The following is a 25333-nucleotide window of genomic DNA, read 5'->3' on the forward strand; positions in this document are numbered from 1 at the left end:
TCTGTGAACATGATGTCCCTCCCAGGTTGTTGTACTGCAAAGGCTGTTGAAGTCATAGGATTGTGTCTATATATCTGTGAACATGATGTCCCTCCCAGGTCGTTGTACTGCAAAGGCTGTTGAAGTCATAGGATTGTGTCTATATATCTGTGAACATGATGTCCCTCCCAGGTTGTAGCCTACTGTAAACACTGTTGAAGTCATAGATCTGTGAACATGATGTCCCTCCCAGGTTGTGCTGTAGTTTAAAGGCTGTTGAAGTCATAGGATTGTGTCTATATATCTGTGAACATGATGTCCCTCCCAGGTTGTAGCCTACTGTAAACACTGTTGAAGTCATAGATCTGCGAACATGATGATCTTCCCAGGTTGTACTGTAGCGTAAACTAAAGGCTGTTGAAGTCATATAGGACCGTGTGCCAATTGTCTGTCTGCAGGACGAGCAGCTTCACAGAAACCTGCACGAGGAAATCAACCACCTGGCACTGAAGCTGGAGAAACAGGGGAGGACGACGGACGGCCGGAACATTTCCGTCAGGAGGAAACACATCAATAAAATGTACAGCATGGACCCTTAACCCATTTTGATCTGCAAATGTCTTCTAAATCCTGACTGTTTTCATGAAAAAGCTATGTTTTTCTATGTCAGTCGTTCTCAAACACTTTCATGTCACTTTTCACGATTCTTCAAGAAATAGCAGACCTACAAGCTCGTAGCTATGAGCTTGTAGATCTGCTATTTTTCAATAGCTAAAGCATAACATAATGTTAACACCAAAAGGGGTTCCTGCCCCAAAATGGGTTAAATTCTATCTTCTCTTGCCGTTGCTATACTTGAAACGGGAACGGCGAAAGACTTGAGTTTATATATTATTTGTGTGGTGATTCGTTCCGTTCCGTTCGTAGGTGGCTGAAGGTGCAGTCTCATCTGAAAAACTACCATGAAAACCTTCAGCTGGCCCTGGAGGTGTCCTCCTTCTACCAGGAGGCTGATAACACACTGTTTGCCATGAACAACATGGTAAATATACTGAATTTAACCACATCTTATATCATAATTACACGTATTATTAAAAGGACAACTTCCAAGGTTCATGTTATCAGAGAAAGTTAAAGATCAGTGTAAAATTATTTACACTGATTTCGTTTTAGCGAGGGGCATGGTCCTACATACCTATATGTATTTTTACAAAGACATTATTTACTATAGTCCTACTAGACCCCAAGAAATTATATCTGGCCACAAAAGATCACAAGATCTATATTAAATGTGACAAACGGACATATTGAGCGTACGGCACACAGTATGGCATCCCCCTGGTATATCTCTACTTCACATTCAGTAGATCCTGTGATCATTTTGTGGCCAGATGTAATTTCTTGGGGTCTAGTAGGACTGTAGTAAATAATAAAGAAATCGCCGTAAAATCTTGGAAAAAAAGGACATAGAGTATTTAGCCCCATGTTCGAATGCCCCCGACCCCCTGTCAAAAATAGCTAAAATTGCTAGAACGAAAGAAAGCAGAAAATGGGGGGAAAAAATTAACACTCACCTTTTACTTTCTCTAATAACAACCTAAAACTTAAACTATAAAGTTGTCCTTTAAAGAACTAACACGCATTCATTAGTTTTGTTACATTCTTTTTAGAGAAAAAGCATATCTGCATCCAAGGAGACGTGTGGAGACAGGGAGATCAGAGACCTGGCCAGTCAGATTATGGTAAGCTTCCTCTTTACCTATGTTTAAGTAAAAGAGGGGGTGCGTTGGGAAATGTGCACTGAGCGCACAGCTGTTACTAACCTGCCACCGTGCATGTGTGCGTGCTTTAGATGCTGGACGTGACGGTGTCCCAGCTGTCCAACCTCCACCCCGCCCTGGCCGCGGGCGTCACGCAGAAGCAGAGCGAGCTGAAGGACTGCTGGGCCGTCCTCCAGAAGACCTTCAGGTAAGCAGGCCCGGAGCTATGCTAAACAACACAGAGCAATGGCGGATGGACCCTGTTGAAACCCTGTTGACTTGCATTGAACTCAGTTTCCCAGAAGCCCTTGCAAGCCAGTGATTTCCGGGTTACGTCATCATAAAGCGTCGTCCCCGTCACGATGTCCCCGTGACAAAGCCGGTATTTCTTAAAAGTTATCCAAAAAAAACCTGCGAATTAAACATAGTAAACAAAAGGCGGGTTTAGCGGGTTCGGCAGCACCTGTTAAAGTTTTCAAATGTATGAAAATCTTTTGAAAATAGCACATCTACTACAAGCTCACAATGCTGCGTCGCGTTGTGAGCTTGTAAATCAGCTATTTTCAAATGTCCAAAAATACGGCTGCCTGAAGTGGACAATGTATATGTTATCAAAATCTACAAAGTAACTAGTATTACTAAACTCTGAGATGTGGTGGAGTAGAAGGAAAAGTACTGGCAATGAACGACCCATTTCACCCAGTAATTGGAACAGTAGCTTTTCATAGAGCTGTAGAAGTGGGCTCTGAGTTATAATTGTCCTCCTAAAACGTCCGTACTGGCAATAGCAACAAGGCCCCGTCCAAATGATTATTTGTTTTTGTATAAAGATTGTTTTCTTCCTTCATTATAGCTTTGTTTATTTGAGTTTGAACGGCTGGAACAATAATCAGCAAAGTGAAGAACTTAATGTTTGAAGTTCCTACAAGTATACTGAGAATACCACACAGTACACACCACCCTCTCCTTAGTTTGATATTTTAAAGTTTTCCATGCCCCGGCCCTTTTAAACTTAAAACAATGAGAAACCTCTCCAGTTAGTCGAGGAGAGGGAATAACTCGGTTTGTTTAACAGAGTTGCTTTGCTCTTTAAATCTTGCCATGACCTAAAAACATCTGCTGGATTTAAGACGAAGCATGTTTACAAGAATAGTTAGCAATGTTTTTACTGCTTCTGTGGAGCGTATTTGTGTTTATTCTAATGGTTTAGGGATGCATATATTTACTTCATGGGGACATTTTTCTGATGATAATAAGCACTCGGTTGATTATTGGAGTTAAGCTTAATAAGTATAAAGTACTCCCTCAGCTTAGGGAGCATGCAGTGGCAGAGCAGCGGGCTAATTAAGGTAATTACAGGCGGATATTGGAGACAGCGCCAGGGACTTGCACACACAGACATCAAAGGGGGGGCTTGAGCCCCCTGCCCTTTGACCCGTCTGTAAAACAACTGCCCTTTCCAGACCACGAATGCAGCGTTTACTACACGGTGAAAGAGATGCAAAAATGCCCCTCCTTTCCATGCCATTCCGGAAGGCATGCAGCTTTCAGGAGAATTGCTTTTTCCCCCAGAGGTCTCCTGAACTTGGAACGCATGATTTTGCGTTGAACAAATTTGTGTAGAACTCCATGTCGTTACACACACACACCGCATCTCCAGTAGCTATAAAGAGTGCTGGGTTACTTGTGACCCGAAAATAGCAGATCTACAAGCTCTCAACGTGTCGCAACGCAACGCGTTGTGAGCTTGTAGATCTCCTATTTGTTATTTTTTGTCCTTGCAGGATTTCAGCCCGTGCCCTGGACAACGCTGGTTCCTTCTAAATGGTTCATATTCATCACACTGTAACAAGCACAGTGACATTTGAAAGTGTTGACTTTTCTTTGAAACTTAACTTCTTAACACGAATGAGAAAAACGGATTAACTCTTGGCATGTGGCGTTGCATAAAATGTGCTATAAAAACGTATAGCGACATACAAGTTTCAACTTCAAATCACGATCCACAGTGAGTCTCTGCTAATGTACATTTACCCGTGTGATTGTACTGTACTGTACATCCCTCAAATGCCATTTATACAACAGCGTGCCGGGCCTGCATGCCGGCCACTTCATAATTCACATGGAGAAAAAAGAACTGGCACGGTCACAATCATAAATACAGTGAGGCATAACTCCATCTCCTCCAGGCTGTTTTTTTTTTTCTTCCCCAAACATTTCTCAGGCTGAGAGTCTCTCATGTTGGTGGGCTATCTTTAGATCCAAACATTACATCATCTCCACTTTCCTCTTATCTGGTGCCTTTCAGGGCTATTTAAACTGCACGTATACACAAACACTGTCAAAACTTGGGTTGGAAGACCCATAATAGGAATGTATACTGTGGCTACAGGGCTGTGCGTGTGTGTGTGTGTGTGTGTGTGTGTGTGTGTGTGTGTGTGTGTGTGTGTGTGTGTGTGTGCGTGTGCGTCTTGAGACCGTGGTCCAGCGGCTCCGCTGACAGCCCTACGGCGTACAGTATAACGTCATTAACCCATTCTGACCCGAGATCAGATTCTAAAAATGTTTTCTGAAAAAGCAGTTTTCTGAAAAAAGCTATGTTTCTATGTCAGTCGTTCTTCGGTTTTTCAAAAATAGCAGACCTATACAAGCTCGTAGCGCGCCACTCGGTGGCGCACTATGAGCTTGTAGATCTGCTATTTTTCAATAGCTAAAGCATAGCACAATGCTAACACCAAAAGGGGTTCCCGCACAAAATTGGTTAACCTCCTTGTTTCCCCTGCAGGAGTGACAGGACAGCGGTGGCTCCCGCCGGCCCCACGGCCGCCCCCACGGCAGCGGCTCCCGTCGGCTCCACTCCCGCCGGCTCCACGGCGGTGGCTCCCGCTGCCAGGGAAGACGCTGACCCCCTGACATCGGCCACTGAACCGCAGCAGAGTGCTGTCCTGGGAACAGACTCACAGCAGAGGGTCGTGGGAAAGGAGGTGAAGGAAGATCAGAATGGCCTCAAAGGCTGCGTGGTGGTAAGTGGCTCCCGACCCGGACGGTACTTTTTGTTCTATTACTGGATTAACCATTCTGTGGTCTTTCTTCGCTCCCTCTCTCTCTCTGCTGGGAGAACCAAGCCCATCTGGGCTGCTGGCAACAGAGCTCAGCCCTCTCCGGTTCCATCCAGAACCACGACGTAATAAGGACGACAGCTTCGCACTCCACACTGTTCCGTGTGCCTTTTTAGAGAGAAGGATGACGCACTTTGTCCCACGGAACTGGAAAATGCCTGAGGTGCAATTCATCCAGGTTGTCTAAATAATAGCATTTCGTATAGCCATCGGGATGAGGCCTGAGAGGGTCTCCAGTATACACCCGACTGCGACTGCTTTAGCTCAACATTTATTATCGGTGCTATCCTCTATCTCCTCTAACATGAGGTTCTAGACGGGCCTTGCTGCGTTATAAATATTAACGCCGTGTACAACTCACAGGAAGCGCCGTTGAGGTGTTATTTACCCTGGCACCGGCCGGGGCTCCATAAGTTTCCATGAAGGATGTTTCAGGGCTGTGATTGTAACAACATGGATGAACGAGGAGCCAGAGAAAATAGGTGCTTCCCCTCCAGGCTCCCAGGATCCTAATAGTTTTCATATCCTTTAACATTATGGTTAAAATAACATCTGGGGCTTTCAACCGCCGTAACGTATAAAGTACACAGCCGTTGGATTAGTGCAATATTAACCCATTCTGGGCGGGAACCCCTTTTGGTGTTAGCATTATTTAATGCTTTAGCTATTGAAAAATGGCAGATCTACAAGCTCGTAGCGCGCCACCGAGTGGCGCGCTACGAGCTTGTAGGTCTGCTATTTTAGAAAAATCGTGAAAATGTGCCTGAAATCTTTGAATATATGTTCTTTCAGAGCAAGTTTTTAACTCGAATCTTTGCTACTGAGGGGGTCCCTGGAACTACATATTTTCAGATGGGGTTCAGAGGCCAATGTCCTATATATTTGGGGTTCCTTGACATGAATATGTTTGAGAACAACTGACATAGAAACATGTTTTTTTTCTTCAGAAAAGACGTCAGGCCTAAATGGGTTAATAGATGGTTTTGTTGGCCCGCTGCGGCGCGAGTGGGTAATCTGCGGAGCTCATGGTATCCTCTCCGACACGACATTCTTCATGTCAGAGGGCCAATGAACACTCGAACATTTGGAGTTCTCCTTGTGTCCCATAAAACCTACAAGGAAGCCAGTGTCTGCTGTCGTTTTAGGAGAACGAGTACGATTTAGTAGCTTGGACTTGGAAGTGTGTGCGGTATTTTATAAAAAGCTGTAATTGTGTGTATATTTAGTGATATATTTTTTGCAATTTTTTGACCTTGTTAGAGTCTGGGATTTGATGCACACAGTGACTGTGTTGTGTCAAGTCCAAGCGGTATCGCAGAAGGTCAATGCCACTTCACCTCTCTTTGCACTACTGACTCGCAGTCGTCTCAACCAGTAATCAAAGGGAAAACTGCCACACAGCAAAATGTTGTGTTATGAATCAAATGTATACTTTACATTACTATAAACATCAAGCTGCCCACTCTTCCTTAGTTCCTTAGTGATCTTACACACACGCTCGCACACACGCACACCCCCCCTGTCCATCTCTATTCCAGTATGTGCTCGTGTGTTCCTATAGACACAGATAAACATGTCCGTGTTTGTGATTGCGACGATGGTGTGATAGCCAGGGCCAGCGCTATAGCGGCATCGTTGCTCCAGGTAAACATGGCTAACGTCTGTTTCTTTGGCTAATTGCGGCCAGATGCCACAGCTGCAGACCATATGGGCATGGTGGTGCTTTTAGTGATAGTTCTCAACTGACATCACACGATGCGGAAAAAGGAAAGGCCCGCAGAGCAGAGGAGAGGGGAATGAAGCTGAAGGAGGTTATAGAAGACAGACAAGAACGGAAAGTAGGCAAGCAGGGAGCAGTATCGTTGAAAGACACTCAAGCTTAGACCACGTGAATCCTAAGTATCCCCATACTTGACAGGCATGTCATGACAGACGAACATTCTGCAAAAAATAGCAGATGTACAAGCTCTCAGCGCATCGCACGATTCGTGCCACAAAGTCTATAGGATTAAAGTGGCTAAAGAGTGCAACATGCATTAGTAGAATAAGGCCTTAGGAAGTCATTAGATGGCTTTTTTTTTCTTCACCCGGTTACATAATTCACCCGTTTTCTTCCTTTTTGGTGAAACAAATTGCGGTTTTGGAGCGCTCCACTGGAGATGTTTACAGTGGCGGGCGAAGCGACAGTTCTGGAGTCGGAAGCGAGCACGGGGGGGGAAGTAGGACGTCATCGTGATGGTTATCAGGCCCTCCCTGTCAAATTCATTAGGCCTGCTTGTTATGTTTGCTGTTTGAATACATAAATAGGCCGATAATGTTGCCCCTGTGTGACTCGGGCGGGCTTCGTATAAAATGATTGTCGTGTTAGTAAACGATGTTAGACTCTCTTCAATGTACTGCATCTCCTGTAGTACTGACTGTGGAAGGGGACACTTTCCCTCAGGCACTCTGACTCACTTCTTCTGTAAGCAGAGTCAGAAAACAGCCATGGTTAAATTAAAACTATACTCCATAAAACACCATTATTAATGACTGCTTTGTGCTGGTTGGACTCTTGTATGAATGTGGATTTCTACGGTTTTCGAAACCACTGACAGAAATCTGTCGCCGTTATTATTTGTCACAGAGTGCTTCTTTCTGTTGCCAGGTCTGTTTTTACAGGCAGGTGGGAAAGACGTTGTGATACAGGATGTTATGCCAGATTTATAACATCACATCGTACGTGCAGTAGATTCAGGAGGCCCGGTAAAGGCCTATTCATAGTCTGGATTTTCGGTGGTGAGGTGACCACCGCTCCGGTGGTGAGGTGACCACCGGAGCTGAAATAACTTTGAGTGGTGGTTGAGTAAAAACAGAGAGAAGGGCTGGAGCGGTGGCGGTGGTTTGCTCTTCACCGCGGCTCAGTGACGTCATGTTGTAGTTCGGTGGTCACCTCAGTGACGTCATGTTGTAGTTCGGTGGTCACCTCACCACCTCACATCCAGACTATGTATGAGCCTTAAGTCTGCACTCTCGCATGCATTGCATGATTATCGCATCCGGTTTTTTGTTACAATTGTTCCCAAATGTCATGCATACTGTACGACACTAGTGGATTAATTCTATAGGGTTGGGAATCACTAGGGATTTGGTACCTCACAATTCAATTATTGTCACGATGCATTGCATGTCTGCAATCCATTGCCATTTGTATTCCATTTTAAACAATAGCTATATTATACAAATAACAATGAATGAATACATGTATAATTATGTATTTCAGAATCATCATAATCATAAAATCATATATTTTCGGTGTTAAAGAATCTATATCGTGACAAGTGAATCACGATTCTACGCTGAATTGAACAAGTGAATCACGATTCTACGCTGAATTGAACAAGTGAATCACGATTCTACGCTGAATTGAACAAGTGAATCACGATTCTACGCTGAATTGAACAAGTGAATCACGATTCTACGCTGAATTGAACAAGTGAATCACGATTCTACGCTGAATTGAACAAGTGAATCACGATTCTACGCTGAATTGAACAAGTGAATCACGATTCTACGCTGAATTGAACAAGTGAATCACGATTCTACGCTGAATTGAACAAGTGAATCACGATTCTACACTGAATTGAACAAGTGAATCACGATTCTACGCTGAATTGATGTTTTTCCTACCCAACCCATTAATGAATGCTGTGGTTCTTGATTGTTGTGAGATGTCAGGTGACACCCTGCAGCGGGCCGCAATGGCTGGTACACACACGCACACACACACACACACACACACACACACACACACACACACACACACACACACAGTGACTTTCAGGATGTCTGTCACTGTAGGAGTCCAAAAACCACACGTTGCTTCCACTCTGTCACCGCTATACTGTACCCGAGCGGTCGTATAAACGGAACTTAGTGGCCGCTGACATCTCTCATATATTTAATATTTCTACTGTAGGCTACATACTGTACGTATACAACTGACCTTACCACTGTCCCCTCCTCATGCCGTAGCCTTGGAAGGAGTCAGGGTGGTTGGCGATGGAAATAGAAATCACTGAAATAATAATAATAACACTGCTATTTAACCCATTTTTGACGTAAGTTCGATTCTACAAAATGTCTTTCTAAATCCTGACGGTTTTCTGAAAAACCCCATGTTTCTATGTCAGTGGTTCTCAAACTATTTCATGTCAAGGACCCCCAGAAATTATCTGTAATTGGGCCGCTGACCCCCATCTGAAAATATGTTGTTCCAGGGACCCCCCCAGAAGCAAAGATTTTACTTAAAAATGTTAGAAAATTATATATAAATTCAAAGATTTGCACCACATTTTCACGATGTTTCAAAAAAATAGCAGATCTACAAGCTCGTAGCGCGGCACTCTGTGCGCTTGTACTGTAGATCTCCTATTTTTCAATAGCTAAAGTTATAACATAATACTTAAAAACACCAAAAGAGGTTCCCGTCCAAAAGGGGTTAAGGAGAGTGGGGGATACGCGAGTGAAGAGTGCATTTACAACCGTAATGGTTGGTCTTAGTCATCAGAGTGCTGTAGCACATGTCAGTAATCTGGCAGGGGTTTACATCTGCTTTCATAATGCATAAAGAGTGTAGCTGCTTTTTTTATTTTATTTCCATCCTCCCCTGTCTATTTTGTGTAATAATGTCATCATTGTCAAACAAGAGAAAAAGCAGTTCTGCTTATTTTCTGTTGCTGTAGTAATCCATGTCTGGTCTGGCAGTTGTCCCTGAGACCAAGAACCAATTTTCATATAGCATGATTACTCTATCTGTCACGTATCACGTCAGCATAGGCGTCACGGGCGCCGTTTAATTGGCACGTTTCACGTGACTAAAACTGACAGGAAAAAAAGGCAAAAACTAAAAGTATTCTGTTGAATTATTATATATATGTTTAATCCATTTTGGGCGGGAACCCGTTTTGGTGTTAGCACTGTGTTATGCTTTAGCTATTGAAAAACAGCAGATCTACAAGCTCGTAGCGCGCCACCGAGTGGCGCGCTACGAGCTTGTAGGTCTGCTATTTTTTGAAAAATCGAAGAGCGACTGACACAGAAGACATTTTTTTAGAATCTGATCTCAGGTCAGAATGAAAAACTGTCAGGATGTAGAAGACATTTTTTAGAATCTGATCTCAGGTCAGAATGGGTTAAATAGCCTTTTTTGCTCTTTTTTTGTGTCTATAGAACAACCGTGTCTGTGTGAGCGCCGGCGGCCAAACACCGAGCAGCCAAACACCGAGCAGCCGCCACAGCGGCGGCGAGGAGGAGAACCAATCAGCAAACCACACCCCCCCTTCACCCCCCTCGGGAGACGGCCCCGCCCACGTGCATGGCGATGATGTCATGGTGGGACATCAGTCAGACTGTGAAAGGTGACATTTCAGCCTCTCTCTCTCTCTCTCTCTCTCTCTCTCATTATGTAAGTCATATAATTGGAGTCACATGTTCTGCGTTTACTTTACAGCAGGAAACCCCGAGTGGAGCCCAAACCTGCCGCCGCCTCACCAGGCCACCCACAGCCTCACGCTCAGCTCCAGAAGTTCACCGTCTCTGCGGACAAGGTAAAAAGGAAAGGAAAGGTACTATGTTTACCCAGGGTAACTGGACTAAGGAAAGGAAAGGTACGATGTTTACCCAGGGTAACTGGACTAAGGAAAGGAAAGGTACTATGTTTACCCAGGGTAACTGGACTAAGGAAAGGAAAGGTACTATGTTTACCCAGGGTAACTGGACTAAGGAAAGGAAAGGTACTATGTTTACCCAGGGTAACTGGACTAAGGAAAGGAAAGGTACTATGTTTACCCAGGGTAACTGGACTAAGGAAAGGAAAGGTACTATGTTTACCCAGGGTAACTGGACTAAGGAAAGGAAAGGTACTATGTTTACCCAGGGTAACTGGACTAAGGAAAGGAAAGGTACTATGTTTACCTGCAGGGTAACTGGACTAAGGAAAGGAAAGGTACTATGTTTACCCAGGGTAACTGGACTAAGCTCAATAACTTGTTTACAGCCAGGCCCTGCTCATAGAACATTTCATGGTAGAGGTTCAATGCCTTGTCCAATAAGGGCACTTCAGCGGTGGTAGTTTTAACGTGCCGGTCCGGGGATGCGAACTATAGCGACCTTCCGATATCAAGACCGCTCTGCAAACCGTTCGGCCACCGCTGCCTCAAAGGTGACTGACCCTTTTTGGCCCTCGCCAAAGACACTGCATTTCCTTTCCTCCACACTGAAAACCCCTAAAGCTTTTCACACACATGTTCCCCCAAACCATGGAGCAGCGCTTCACAATAAAACAGTCAAACCTAAATGAGATGACGTTCCATTAAATGTTCTAGTTGTGACCTCAACATAAAAAAACAAAGCTCAAACTCATAAACCTATAGTATAAACCCTTTGCCACATGTATGTACTACGCATCAAGCATTACACCATTATTATGCAACAGGGCCACGTGTGTGTGTGTGTGTGTGTGTGTGTGTGTGTGTGTGTGTGTGTGTGTGTGTGTGGGAGAGAGAGAGAAAGAGTGTGTGTGTGTGTGTGTGTGTGTGTGTGTGTGTGTGAGAGAGAGAGAGAGAGAGAGAGAGAGAGAGAGCCTAATTTCCAGGAATTGTCCTGTTTTTGTTTTGCAAGTGCTGAGTATGTTGGGTGGGGATCCTGTTCACCACCAAACCGTTTCCTTTGGTGTTTAAATGTCACCTGTCTTAATGGTCCTCACATCCGTCCTTTCTCTCCGTCCGTCCTCACCTCCACCTCACCTCCACAGACCCTGTCAAAGACAACGTTGTCCCTTAAAGTCCTCACATACGTCCTCTCCTCACCTCCACAGACCCTGTCCTGGCTGAAAGACAACGTTGTCCCTTAAAGTCCTCACATACGTCCTCTCCCTCTGTCCTCCTCACCTCCACAGACCCTGTCCTGGCTCAAAGACAACGTTGTCCCCTAATAGTCTCTCCCTCCGTCCTCTCCTCACCTCCACAGACCCTGTCCTGGCTCAAAGACAACGTTGTCCCTTAAAGTCCTCACATACGTCCTCTCTCTCTCTCCTCACCTCCACAGACCCTGTCCTATGGCTCAAAGACAACGTTGTCCCTTTAATAGTCTCTCCCTGTCCTCCTCACCTCCACAGACCCTGTCCTGGCTCAAAGACAACGTTGTCCCTTAAAGTCCTCACATACGTCCTCTCCTCACCTCCACAGACCCTGTCCTGGCTCAAAGACAACGTCTCCACAGCCACACAGGTGTGCTCCATGGCCCGGTCAGAGGGACTGGACGCGGCCAGGAGGTGTCAAGGTGCTCTGGAACAAGAGATCCTCTCCAACAGAGCCAGGATAGAAGTGGTGAAAAGGGTAAAAAAAAACCTCTCTCTGTTTCTCTGGAAATAAGTACAAATGGAACCAAATGGACCCGTTAGTTAAATTAACATTGATTTTACAATATAAATTGGGGGTCCCAGAGATAGAAATGCCATTAAATGGGGGTCCGTATAGACTAATGCATGTCAAACTGGGGGCCTTTGAAATTAAACTGGTTGGGAATCACTGCTGGAGCCGTAAAAATCTTCTCTTATGGAGGGGTCCCTGGCATGTCTTTTCAAATGGGGGTCCGCAGGATAATTAGTGTCAATTTGGGGGTCCTTGACATTAAAAAGCTTGGGAACCAAGGGGCACGGTCACACAGTCGGTAGTGCTGTCGCCTCACAGCTAGAAGGTCCTGGGTTCGATTCCCGCTGGGGATGTTGTGGGAGCTGGGGGCGTGTCTCTTCCTCTGTGTCATCAGTGCCCATACCCGAGGCGTGGTTGGCGAAAGGGCATTTCTGTGTGGAGTTTGCATGTTCTCCCCGTGTCCCCTAGGGTAGATACCCTCACAAAAACATGCAGGAATCCTGGTCTCTAAAACTACCTCCCCCTGGCCAGCCGGGGCGCCTGATGGAGGGGAAAGGAACTTGGTCGGAAATAACGTGTTCATTCCACGCGCTACTGTACGTTCGGCCGGGGAAACTCCCCCCCAGTCAGGTGAAAAGAAGCAGCTTGGACTCCTCATGCATAGAAGGAAGCATGAGGTCACTCCGCTGCCCCCCCCAGGTTGGCAGAGGATTACATTAGATAATTCATTGGCACTGGGTGAAAAAACGGGGTTGCAAAATCGTGGGATAAAATTTAAAGAAAAAAAAAAAAATGCTGCCAAAAACAACACTGGTCCCGGACCACTGGTTCAGTTGATGTATTCCATCAGTTCTCAGTCATGTTCTGTTCTCATCCCTTCTGCACCCTCTCTCTCTCTCAGGAGGGCCGCGGGTTGATCCGAGCGCAGCACCCTGGCAGCGCCAAGATCCAGGAGTTCCTCGGCCAACTGGAGGTTCTGTGGGAAGAGCTGCGGCGCAGGCACCAAAGGAATGCCGTGTTTCTGCAGGCTTCAGAAGAGCTGGGTTTCAGGGTAAGAAGGTCCTCCATAGATCATAGTTTCCCAGAGTAGGAGTTTTTCCTCATAAGTCATAATGAGGTAAAATTGCTTTATTTCTTAACGCATTTTGACCTGGGAACGATTCTACAAAATGTCTTCTAAATCCTGACAGTTTTCTGAAAAACCCTATGTTTCTATATGTCAGCCATTCTCAAACATTTTCATGTCAAGGACCCATAAAAATATATGAAATTGGCTGCCGACCCCCCATCTGAAAATATGTAGTTCCAGGGACCCACCTCCCAGAAGCAAAGATTTGAGTTCTAAACGCTCACTCTGAAAGAATATATATTCAAAGATTTGCGCCACATTTTCACGACTTTTCAAAAAATAGCAGACCTACAAGCTCGTAGCGCGCCACTCGGTGGCGTGCTATGAGCTTGTAGATCTGCTATTTTTCAATAGCTAAAGTAGAAACAGAATGCTTAAAACACCAAAAGGGGTTCCCGTCCGAAATGGGTTAAGCTAGAGTGTAATTCATGGGTGTGTGACGGATAATCTTAGACTGGTATTCCTCATTTGAAGGTGTTATAATGGCTCGGGGCCTGAGCTACGTATACACTCCCAGTTTAGGAGCTCAATTACTTTGCTTTTTACCACCTTAATTGGCAAAGCCTGTAAGGTATAGACCTATCTTTAAAAATGCAAAAATGGTTGATCCAAAGCGTATAAATTGCTCAGCCATATCATTTAATTATGGGATGGAAAGAGACTGCAAATTCCCCCCAAATTTTAAGTCTGGGAATAAGTACAAGTGTTTTATTGGAACAGAAGTAATTCAGGTCAGGGTCTATACCTCCAGAGTCTTCAGTGTGTTTAACTTGCCAAATGTGGCTTCATTGGACTTTTCGTACATAACTTCATGACCAGCTTTTCTCTTTTGTCTTTTACTCAGTGAGCGGTTTAGAGTCTAAAATGTGGTGTGATGTTAAGGCCTATTCATACTGACGTCACGCCGCGGGTTAGTGAGTCACCTCTTCACCCAAAACTGGACTATGAATAAGCCTTTACTGTCTGTTGTGTTCAGTGTTGATTTCGTCGACTAAAACTAAGACGAAGAATGTTCGTCAACTACCTTTTTCCACTGAGGAAAACGAAATGGAAACTAAATGAAAACTAAGCTACGATGACTAAAACTAAGACTAAATATACTGACAATTTAGTCAACAAATAAAAACTAGACTAAAATGTTAAGAAGGGACTAGTGGACAAGAGATCCAAGTCATTTTACACTTGGTTGCATGCTGAAAATAGCCGATCTACATGCAAGCTCACAACACGTCGCGCTATTTTCAGCAAGTGTAAAACAGTCATTACGACGGCATCAAGGCCCGCCAAAATACATTTTAGTCGACTAAATCAACTGTAGATTTAGACTAAAATCTTATGATATTTAGTCGACTAAAACTAGACTAAACACTGAAACATTCCAGGTGACTAAAATGTGACTACAACTAAGTGAAAACTATTCAAGAGACAATGGGCTGTATTTTGCTTGTCTTAAGTTACCAGGTCTTATTCCCTAACTTGAGTAAACTAAAGACCTGGAGGCGTGATCAATGGCTATTCTGAGTGGCCAAAGAGCATTGATCACACCTCCAGGTCTTTAGTTTACTCAAGTTAGGGAATAAGACCTGGTACTTAAGACACGCAAAATACAGCCCTATATGACTAAAACTAAAATCAAAATGTGCTGCCATAAAAACAACACTGGTTGTATTATAATAACATGTCTCTCTCTCTCCCTATCCAGGCTGTGAAAGTGCTGCAGGCTCTGGGCAGCCTGGAGGCCTGGCTGGAGTCCGTGGAGCTCTCCATGAGAGAGTCCTCCTTGGCGGGGGACCCCGACACCATGAGCAGGGCCGAGAGGGAGAGCCGTCTGCTGCAGAGAGAGGTGTCGGCGCGCAGCCTGGAGCTCCGCGCGCTCCGCCAGGAGGTGGACCGGCTCCGGGGCCAGAGCCACCCCCACGCAGAGGGCCTGCCCGCCCGCATGGACCAGGTCCAGAGGAAGTGAGTACTGATGCTGCTCACCATGCGGTGGAATGAAGAAGAAGAAGTATTGACATTTAACCCATTCTGACCTGAGATCAGATTCATACGAGGTTTCCACTGGACACACACTGGATCTGATTGACCCATTCTGACCTGAGATCAGATTCAAAAAATGTCAGTCGCTCTTCGAATTTTCAAAAATAGCAGACCTACAAGCTCGTATCGCGCCACTCGGTGGCGCGATATGAGCTTGTAGATCTGCTATTTTTCAATAGGTAAAGCATAACATGATGCTAACCCCAAAATGGGTGCCCGGTCAGAATGGGTTAAAAATGTAAAAGGAGCAAAGCAAAGCAAAGTTCTTTGTTTACCCAGGGAAGTGGACTAAGCTCGAGATGCTTGTTTACAGCCAGGCCCTGCTCATAGAACATTTCATGGTAGGGGTTCAATGCCTTGCTCAAGGGCACTTCAGCGCTGGTAATTTTAACGTGCCGGTCCGGGGATACGAAACTAGCGACCTTCCGATATCAAGACCGCTCCGCAAACCGTTCGGCCACCGCAGTTAATACGACAGCGTTAGTATACTTTGTTGTCCTGCGTTGAAGATCTTACCTACATACTTGCTTCAGTTGCTTACATACTTACTTGCCTACTTAGTATCAAAATATACTTATACTATAACTATAAGTTAAAGTAAATGTACACATGCAGAATGTCCATTTCAGAACCACTATTACCGTTATTGGACTATTATTATGAACCACTTATGGCCTATTTTATGCTTCACAATTTGAAAATAGCTAATTTGATCAATTATTAATATCTAAATCTAGATAATCTAAATCTGCAAAATAATTTGTAACCAAAGCTGTCAAAGAAATGTAGTGGAGTATATAAAAAAGTACATTGGAAGTGTACTCAAGTACAGTGAATAAATGCACGTACATATTTTCCACCATTGCAAAGGTGTTTTCGGGGGAAGTCGCAGCAGTCACAGAGGATTCATGTTATGGATGTGAACGTTGGAGACCCTACCCTGTGGTCTGGGTGTTCGCTGAGGTCAGGACATAAAGCACGAATCTTGTCAGTGTTTCCAAGTGACTACAGAGTTATGTCTGCCATTACTGTATGATAGACCGTGTACAGAATCAAACGTGGAAGAGAGTTATTCATAAAACCCGAAAGGTTATATTTATTCAAAGAAAAACAATTTCACTTCATAAAGTGCACGAACCACGAACTAATATCGTATTCATTCCTACTAGCACTCGATTTGTAAACGTATTTATTTTGTTACTTGGGGCAGAATCTATAATTCCCCCATGATGTGCTCATTCATAGCGAGGCAAACGTTGACTCATTTGAGACGTATCGTGACATTACACTTCAACCGCAGGTTGTCAGTGTATGTCAGAATCACTCATGCCCATGTTTTCCAAGTCGATGCCCGCGCCTCCTTGGCGAGGCTCTGGTTGCCTCTCGGAGGAAGGGGGCGAGTTGGCGCGTGGCAACGCCGGTTAGGTTTATTGGACGCACCTAAATGTCTATAAACACAAGAGCAGACTCTGTAAAGGACACCTAGCTAACCAAAGAAAATAAATAAAAGGAAAGAGCTCCGGTTAAGTGTTTCCAGGGCGAGGGCGTGTTTGGGATGAGGTTAGTGACGGATGTGTGAGGATGGATGCAGGTACGGGGAGCTCTCTCTCTCTCTCTCTCTCTCTCAACAGCTGCGAGACACGAGGGATGACCTCACTATTGAACCCTGCACACGAGTGGCTCAAGGCTCATTTGTTGTGTAAAACCATTTGCAAACTCTAATATAATATAAACCCTGGGTGGCCATGCAGGGTTCTTTCATGACCCGCAGTGTATATTTACATTTAAGACATTATGATGTATGAATTGCTTTAGAGGAGCGACACTCTTGCGTAACAAACTGTGCCCTTAAGTTGCTGTGATGTGGTTCCGCTGAAGGAAGCGCGGGCCTGTGTTCCTGGTTACAGACAAACATGCAGGGTTGGTTATTAACGTCCCAACCTAACGTTTTTCCCACGCAGGTACCACAGTGTCCAGAGCGCTCTGACCCAGCAGAGCTCCAAGCTGCAGGACACACGCATGCTCACAGAGTTCCTGGAGCGCGTGGAGCTGGAGGAGAGCCAGGAGTTCAGCAGCGGGTGTCAGTTCAGCCTGGGACAGGTGAGATGTTTCAGTACAGCCAGGGTTCTGGTGACAGGGTTCTCGGTTGAAAATCTAACCGGCTCAATGGGACCAGCTCAGTGGCCTTGTGGTTAGAGTGTCCGCCCTGAGACTGGGAGGTCGGGGTTCAATCCCTGGCCGGGTCATACCAAAGACTGTAAAAATGGGACCCAGTGTCTCCCTGCTTGACACTCAGCATCAAGGGTTAGATTGGGGGAAAGTCCCTGTGACATACTAGCGTCATGTCCAGGGGGTGTACTTAGGGCTCCTGCCCTATGGGCCTCATTGCTCGGCAAGGCTACTTACTACTTACTCAATGGGGCTGGGGATGATCTGGTATGAATGAACCAATCGCCAAAGAGTCCCACTTTGCCCCGTCTCAGAGAACGGCTTTCAGACTGAATAATGGAGTGAAACAAAATGCAACTTCTGGGCTGAGTGTCATGCTATTTCTTAACGAACGTGTGTGTGCATTACAGCCTCTCCACAGTGACATCACCTCGACCCCCACCTTGCTGGGACTCCCCAGTAGTGGCGGTGGGGGTGGGGGTGGCGAGCCCCTGATGGAGAGCATGGGAGACCCCCCTGTGGAGGAGCTGAGGGAGGCCGTGGAGATGCTCAACGACACGGTGAGAGAGAGAGGCCGCTCACAGAGCCACGACCTGGCCATCCACCAGCTACTGAGAAAGGTATATACACACCACACCACGCCACACCGCACCACACCACACTACACTACAGAGACACGACCTGGCCATTCACGAACTACTGAGAAAGGTATATACACACCAAACCACACCACACCGCACCGCACCACACTACACTACAGAGCCACGACCTGGCCATTCACGAACTACTGAGCAAAGTACACTACACACTACACCCTACACACTACACGACCTGGCCATTCACAAACTACTGAGCAAGGTACACCACACCACACCACACCACACACATGATCTGATACCATTTAGACTTAGAGAAAATATTCTACAAATGATGTCTTCTAAATCATGACAGTTTTCTGAAAAACACCACGTTTCTATGTCAGTCGTTCTCATACATTTTCATGTCAAGGACCCCCAAAAATATAAATGTAATCCCCATCTGAAAATATGTTCTTCCAGGGACCCCCCAGAAGCAAAGTTTTTTGAGTTAAAAACGTTGAAAATCACTGTTAAAGCCGTAAAAATCTTCTCTTATGGCATATCTATTCAAATGGGGGTCCGCGGGCTAATTAGTGTCATTTTGGGGGTCCTTGACATGAAAAGGTTTGTGAACCAGTGATGTAACCGACCACAAAGACCCAAAGTTCATCACATAGATAGATGGTCAGTATAAGGTTTCGTTACAATGATCTTATACATGAAGTTCAGTAACGTCCAAGATTCCAATACATTAAGTTCCTCCTTTTTGTCATGAACAGCTGGCTGGCCCATGGCTGCACAAACCAACATCTGCTTTTCTTTTGTCTCTGGCTGCATGCTGGCTTTAATAGACCCCAAACGAGCCACCACTCCCTATACAATATGTGGTGTTTTTATTTGTATTTTTATTTGATTTCTTTTTGGGGCTAAAAGAGACATTATGCATGTCAAAATATCCATGAAGATGCTTGTCCATGTAGACTAGGGGATAACCAGTGACGAGTATTAAAATCAGACCCGTCTGAAGTGAATGGTGCTGTGCTGTACTGTACTGTACTGTACTGTACTGTACTGTACTGTACTGTACTGTCCTCTCCAGACCACGAATGCAGCATTTACTACATGGTGAAAGAGATGCCAAATGCCACTCCTCTCCTCTCCTCTCTTTTCCATGCCATGCCTGGAAGGCAGAATTCAGGAGAATTGTTTTTTTTCCTCGAAGTCTCCTGAACTTGAACACAGTATTTTTCGTTGAACACATTTGTTTAGAAATCCATTACACCGTATCTCCACTAGCTTACAGAGTGCTGGGTTCAGTGGCGTTTCCAGGAATTACATTTTGGGCAGGCAAGATGTGTTAATTGTCGTCTCCCAGCGCACAATCAGTATAGCACTAAAAGGTTTTCAAAGAATATACCTGCCAGACAGTAGGATACAGAGATATACCTGCCAGACAGTAGGATACAGAGATATACCTGCCAGACAGTAGGACACAAAGAGATATACCTGCCAGACAGTAGGATACAAAGAGATATACCGGTCAGACAGTAGGATACAAAGAGATATACCTGCCAGACAGTAGGATACAAAGAGATATACCTGCCAGACAGTAGGATACAAAGAGATATACCTGCCAGACAGTAGGATACAAAGAGATATACCTGCCAGACAGTAGGACACAAAGAGATATACCTGCCAGACAGTAGGACACAAAGAGATATACCTGCCAGACAGTAGGACACAAAGAGATATACCTGCCAGACAGTAGGATACAAAGAGATATACCTGCCAGACAGTAGGATACAGAGATATACCTGCCAGACAGTAGGATACAAAGAGATATACCTGCCAGACAGTAGGACACAAAGAGATATACCTGCCAGACAGTAGGATACAAAGAGATATACCTGCCAGACAGTAGGATACAAAGAGATATACCTGCCAGACAGTAGGACACAAAGAGATATACCTGCCAGACAGTAGGATACAAAGAGATATACCTGCCAGACAGTAGGATACAAAGAGATATACAGAATACAAAGGCTGAAAGGCATGCATTTACATTCCAATGGGTGATTGAGGGTCGCTCTCTACCACAACGGCCAATCAGCTGTCCACTAATAGTTCTCAGGACTTGTTTTTGTCCTCTCTTTTTGAGTGGTGCAACCACTCCAAGGAACAGCAATGTCCGTGTTCACATATGCCTGTGTTCACCTATGTGTGTCTGTGTTGGTTAATGAGCACCAGTATATGACTATGAGTACCAGTAGGGGCGCTGTTGTGCCAGAAACAGAGAGAGGGAGAGAGGTGGGGGGAGAGGGGAGTTACACCACTCAGTTCACACAGGTGTGATTTTTTCTCATTGTATCGATTTTGGCCAGGCGGACGACCTGCCCTCGCCTTATTGTATAGATACGCCTCTGGCTGGGTTACGCTCCGAAAATAGCTGATCTACAAGCTCTTGTGAGCTTGTAGATCTGATGTTTTCGCTATTATTTTTTGTCCAAAAGTGCCCTATAGCTCTTTCAGCCCCCATGCCTCTCTCTAACACTCTCTGCACGTCCCCTGTCTCATGACTCTGCCCCTGTCCCCTGTCTCATGACTCTGCCCCTGTCCCCTGTCTGTCCCCTCTGTCCCCTGTCTCATGGCTCTACTCCTGTGGCCCCATCAACGCAGCACACCAGCCTGGCGGCGCGCGTGGAGGAGAGCGCGCTCCGCAGCAAGGCGCTGAGCGCCGACATCCTGGAGCGGGAGACGGACATGGCCGTCAAGTGTGAACCGGACCGCTACGGCCTGGGAGACCTGCAGGAGCGGCAGGACCGCCTGGAGGTGAGGGGAGGGGAGGGGAGGGAGGGAGGGGGGGAGGGAGGGAGGGCTGAGGAAAACTCCACATGATGCAGCCACACATCGTGTGATCACAACAATGCCGTATATATATAAACATTTAAACGATACACACAGCGGTGTTAATACGATGCCGTATTTACCGGCCGTGTTGTGGGCAGAAGCCCCCCTGGTGTTAGGGGAAGCCCCCCCTGCCCCCCCCCCCCCCTCTGCCCCCCCACCCCCTGTGCTCTCTCCTCTAACACATTGTTCCACAGTCTGTTTCCTGTTGTGCCAAAGTTTCTCACATCCACAGCGAGGATGGAGAGGGCCCGGGCCAGACCCCAGCTTTGTGCGCTGTTTAATTTATGATATAAACTGTGCACCGTGCACAGTGCACACACACACACACGCATGCCCACACGCACGCACACACAGCGTGCAAATGTTTATTATTCACCAAGGATATTTGTTTATGTGTGTGTGAGTCACTGCTCACTGTGAGTGTTAACTGTGTGTACTCGTGCGTGCGTGAGTGCGTGCATTACAAAGGTCCTATTCGGTGGGGTGTGTGTGTGTGTGTGTGTGTGTTGTATATGTCTCTAGGTTTAGGGGCTTAGGAGTTGTGTGAGTCATCTTTGGGCAGCGTTGTGTTTATCGCACGCACACACGCACACACAGCTGTCTGGCCGCGATACCATTGAAGAACAGAAATGACCTAATCTCTCCCCGTTCTGAAATAAGTGTGTCGTCAGAAGAGAGGCATCCGCTCGGCTATACTCTGTGTTCCCGAGGCTAACCGTAGCTGAGAAACATTATAAAGCATGGCTCCCATTGAGGCACTTTTTGCTTAACGCTATTAATTACTGCCTCGTCAAATCATGGAAGAGAGAGAGAGAGAGAGAAACAGCCAAGATTGCTTGCTGGCTATAGATTGTGGAGCCATATGCAGACCATATGGGTGTCTGTCTACAATGAACATTATGTATAAAGTGGCGGGGATGAAGTCATGGTTTAGGGATCCTACGTATATCTGACTGATCCCATTCCCTGGGATGACGAGATGATAGGTTCATATTTTGCAGAGGTGGAAAAGGTATACTTTAGTACAAGTAAAAGTATCAATGCTGCAATATAGAAGTAAAAGTCCGGAATACATTTACTTGAGTAAAAGTACAAACGTAAAATGTACCTAAAGTACCAAAAGTACAAACTGTTTTCAAATGTCTAAAAATATTTTTTTTTAGAAAATAGCAGCATCTACAAACTCGCAATGCGTCGCATTGTGAGCTTGTGGATCGGCTACTTTGTAAAATAATAAAATTTACAAAGTAACTAAAGTTTTCAAATAATTGTAGTGGAGTAAAAGTACAATATTCGCCTCTGACATGTAGTGGAGTAGAAGTAAATGTACAGACGTTTTTTTTTTTTTTTTGAACTTTGTTTTTATTTCAGTTTAGGCAACTTCACAGAATTACAAGTATACATTTTTCTTACAACTGATCTTTTTTTTTTCTTTTTTTTCACGACCTCAGCTGCATACTTTCACAGGATATATAAGTGTTACACTCATACACACAAACAACTTCACATACATTTACAAGTACTCACAAACAAAGAAAACAAAACAACAAAAAATACAGGTATACAGCGAGACAAAAACGACAGAGCGACGGCAACAATGGGAGGTAAACAATACTGGGAACAGACATACTGGAGATGGAGGAAGGTGTATGGGTACACCAGAAGGTCTGAAGAGAAGTGTATGGGTTACTCAAGATTCCGAAAGCCTGCTACCTCGACAGTAGAGGCAGAACAGGACTCCATCTTTTATGTACAGACGTTTTAATACTAGTATAATACTCGGCAGTGACTCAGGGGTAGAGTGGCTGCAGGGATGGTAACCGCAAGGTTGCCAGTTCGCCTTGGATAAAGGCACTATATAAATGCACCATTTAACATTTACTTTACATCGTGACGGTTCTCCTCAGATGGACTACGAGGCCATGGGCGAGGAGGTGAAGGAGACGGAGCGTCTGGCCTCCCGCTTGGAGGAGCTGTGCCCAGAGAGGCTGAGCGCTCTGGGGGCAAAGATACGGGCCACGCTGCCGGCCTGGACGGAGGGCCAGGGCAGGAGCATGGTGGAGAACAGAGGGAGGCTGAGGGAGTTCCTTCAGCTGCAGGACTTCTTCAGGAGCTACCTCGCCATGATGTAAGTATAGAAAGACTTCTTCAGGAGCTACCTCGCCATGATGTAAGTATACGGGGAGGATGACCCATATAGAGTTAGAAAGGATAGAGTTGCACATGAGGCTTTAGTTTCGACAGACTATAGAGCACCGCACTCGAGAGACCCCGGAAAATAATTCCCCGTTCATTTTCATCTTAGACTTAAGTATTTATTTAAAGATGTTTACGCCGCGGACAAATCCAACTCGAGTTGTGACAAATCATGACAATAAACCTCAATGTTTTGGGCCGATCAAATAATTAGAAAGATGGAAAAAAAGGCAGGATACAACACGTATTGTTTTGTTTTTCTTCTTAGAAAAAGGATTACATTTAAAAAAAAACATGAATAAAACAAAAATTATAATTAAGAAGTATAGTGAAAATAGCCGTGCGTTTTGTAGATCTGCTATTTTCACGAGTTCGGGTCCTGCGGGAAAAATCTATACCGTAATCTCTCTTTTGGGTCTCGACCTGAACAAGTTTGGGAACCTGTGATGTATTAACCCATTTTGGCCGGGAACCCCTTTTAGTATTTTAAACATTATGTTGTAATTTATTGAAAAATAGCAGATCTACAAAAAAATCGTAAAAATGCGGCACAAATCTATGAATATATATTTCAGAGCAAACATTTTAACTAAAATATTTGCTTCTGGGGGGGTCCCTGGAACAACATATTTTGAGATGGGGATCTGTGGCCCAATAGATAATTCTGGCATGAAAAAGGTTGAGCACCACTGATATATAGAAACATGGGTTTTTCAGAAAAATTTAGAAGCGTTTCTTTTATCGGCCTCGGTCCAAAATGCGTTAAGAACAGGATGTTCTTGCTGTGCAGCCCACGGCGTCCCTACGGTGACATACAGTATGTCATTTTTGTAGCTGTGCTGAGGAGGTCAGTGTTAGTTTCCTGGGTCAGGCCCTGTGTGACAAGACCAATGAGTGTCTGTGCACTCTGGTTAGTCTCATGTTTAGCCCATTCTGACCGGGCACCCATTTTGGTGTTGGCATCATGTTATGCTTTAGCTATTGAAAAATAGCAGATCTACAAGCTCATATCGCGCCACCGAGTGGCGCGCTACGAGCTTGTAGGTCTGCTATTTTTGAAAAATCGAAGAACGACTGACATTTTTAGAATCTGATCTCAGGTCAGAATGGGTTAATCAGACCAGTGTGTGTCCAGTGGAAACCTCGTATGAATCTGATCTCAGGTCAGAATGGGTTAGTGTATACATACGCTTTGGATCTGCTCCTCATAACTCTCTTCTCTCCCGGTGCTAAACCACCCCTCCCTCCTCCTCTCCCTCCTCCCTCCGCCTCCCCCAGCTCGTGGACAGAAGACACCCGAGCGTGCATATTCTCCGACACCGCTCTGCATCTGGGGAAAGACGGACAGGAGTCGCTCGCGGCGAAGCTGGACCTGCAGATCGAGCAGCGGATGGTGGAGTTTGAGGAGCTGGCGGCCGCGGGGAGAGACCTGCTAGACACCGAGCACCACCTGGCTGAGATGGTGAGGAGGTTCTACGACCTTATATGGTTCACAAGTTGATCTGGATTCAATTATTTTACAAGCACTTTTGTGCTATTATTATGTTTGAAAAATATAAAACGGTAAAATGGTAAATGGTGCATTTATATAGCGCCTTTATCCAAGGCATTACATTCACCCATTCACACACACACATTCATACACCGATTTCGGCGGAAGCCATGCAAGGTACTAACCAGCACATTGGGAGAAATTTGGGGTTTAGAATCTTGCTCAAGGACACTTCGACATGTAGACAGGAGGAGGAGGAGCCGGGATTCGAACCGCCGACCCATGGATCATTGGACGACCTGCTCTACCTCTTGAGCCACAGTCGCCCTATATCAATCAATCAATCAAAAACAAGCACATCAACTTTTTTTAAGAACACGATGTCTGCCTCGGGCGCAGTATTAATAGCACCTGCTGCTCCTAATAAATAGGAGGGGTAATGTTAGAGAACTAATTTCATGTATTATGCAGTATACAGTGACTAATACCAAAAACAATATTGCCGGTGTATCTCCATAGTTTTGTCATAAACGAATGCCCTATTTTATTATTTGT

General features: G+C 45.2%; 1 protein-coding gene across 7 annotated transcripts in view; it reads left to right on the top strand.

Annotated features, from left to right (window-relative positions):
• Nucleotides 1–25333, top strand: part of mymx (myomixer) — a 62890-nt gene that overhangs the window by 16902 nt on the left and 20655 nt on the right. For 6 of the 7 annotated variants that reach the window (XM_080782438.1, XM_080782443.1, XM_080782442.1 and 3 more), the window contains 15 exons: nt 438–559; nt 907–1021; nt 1650–1721; nt 1832–1947; nt 4525–4762; nt 10070–10257; nt 10350–10446; nt 12085–12234; nt 13172–13321; nt 15102–15358; nt 17398–17536; nt 18016–18225; nt 20860–21012; nt 22998–23218; nt 24565–24748. In XM_080782438.1, the coding sequence (XP_080638564.1) occupies nt 438–559; nt 907–1021; nt 1650–1721; nt 1832–1947; nt 4525–4762; nt 10070–10257; nt 10350–10446; nt 12085–12234; nt 13172–13321; nt 15102–15358; nt 17398–17536; nt 18016–18225; nt 20860–21012; nt 22998–23218; nt 24565–24748 (2412 nt within the window). The remainder of the gene's footprint in view (nt 1–437; nt 560–906; nt 1022–1649; nt 1722–1831; nt 1948–4524; nt 4763–10069; nt 10258–10349; nt 10447–12084; nt 12235–13171; nt 13322–15101; nt 15359–17397; nt 17537–18015; nt 18226–20859; nt 21013–22997; nt 23219–24564; nt 24749–25333) is intronic. The other variant, XM_080782440.1, reaches the window with a different exon arrangement.

Source organism: Protomyctophum bolini (genome assembly GCF_963924005.1).
Source record: "Protomyctophum bolini genome assembly, chromosome: 14".
NCBI lineage: Eukaryota > Metazoa > Chordata > Actinopteri > Myctophiformes > Myctophidae > Protomyctophum > Protomyctophum bolini.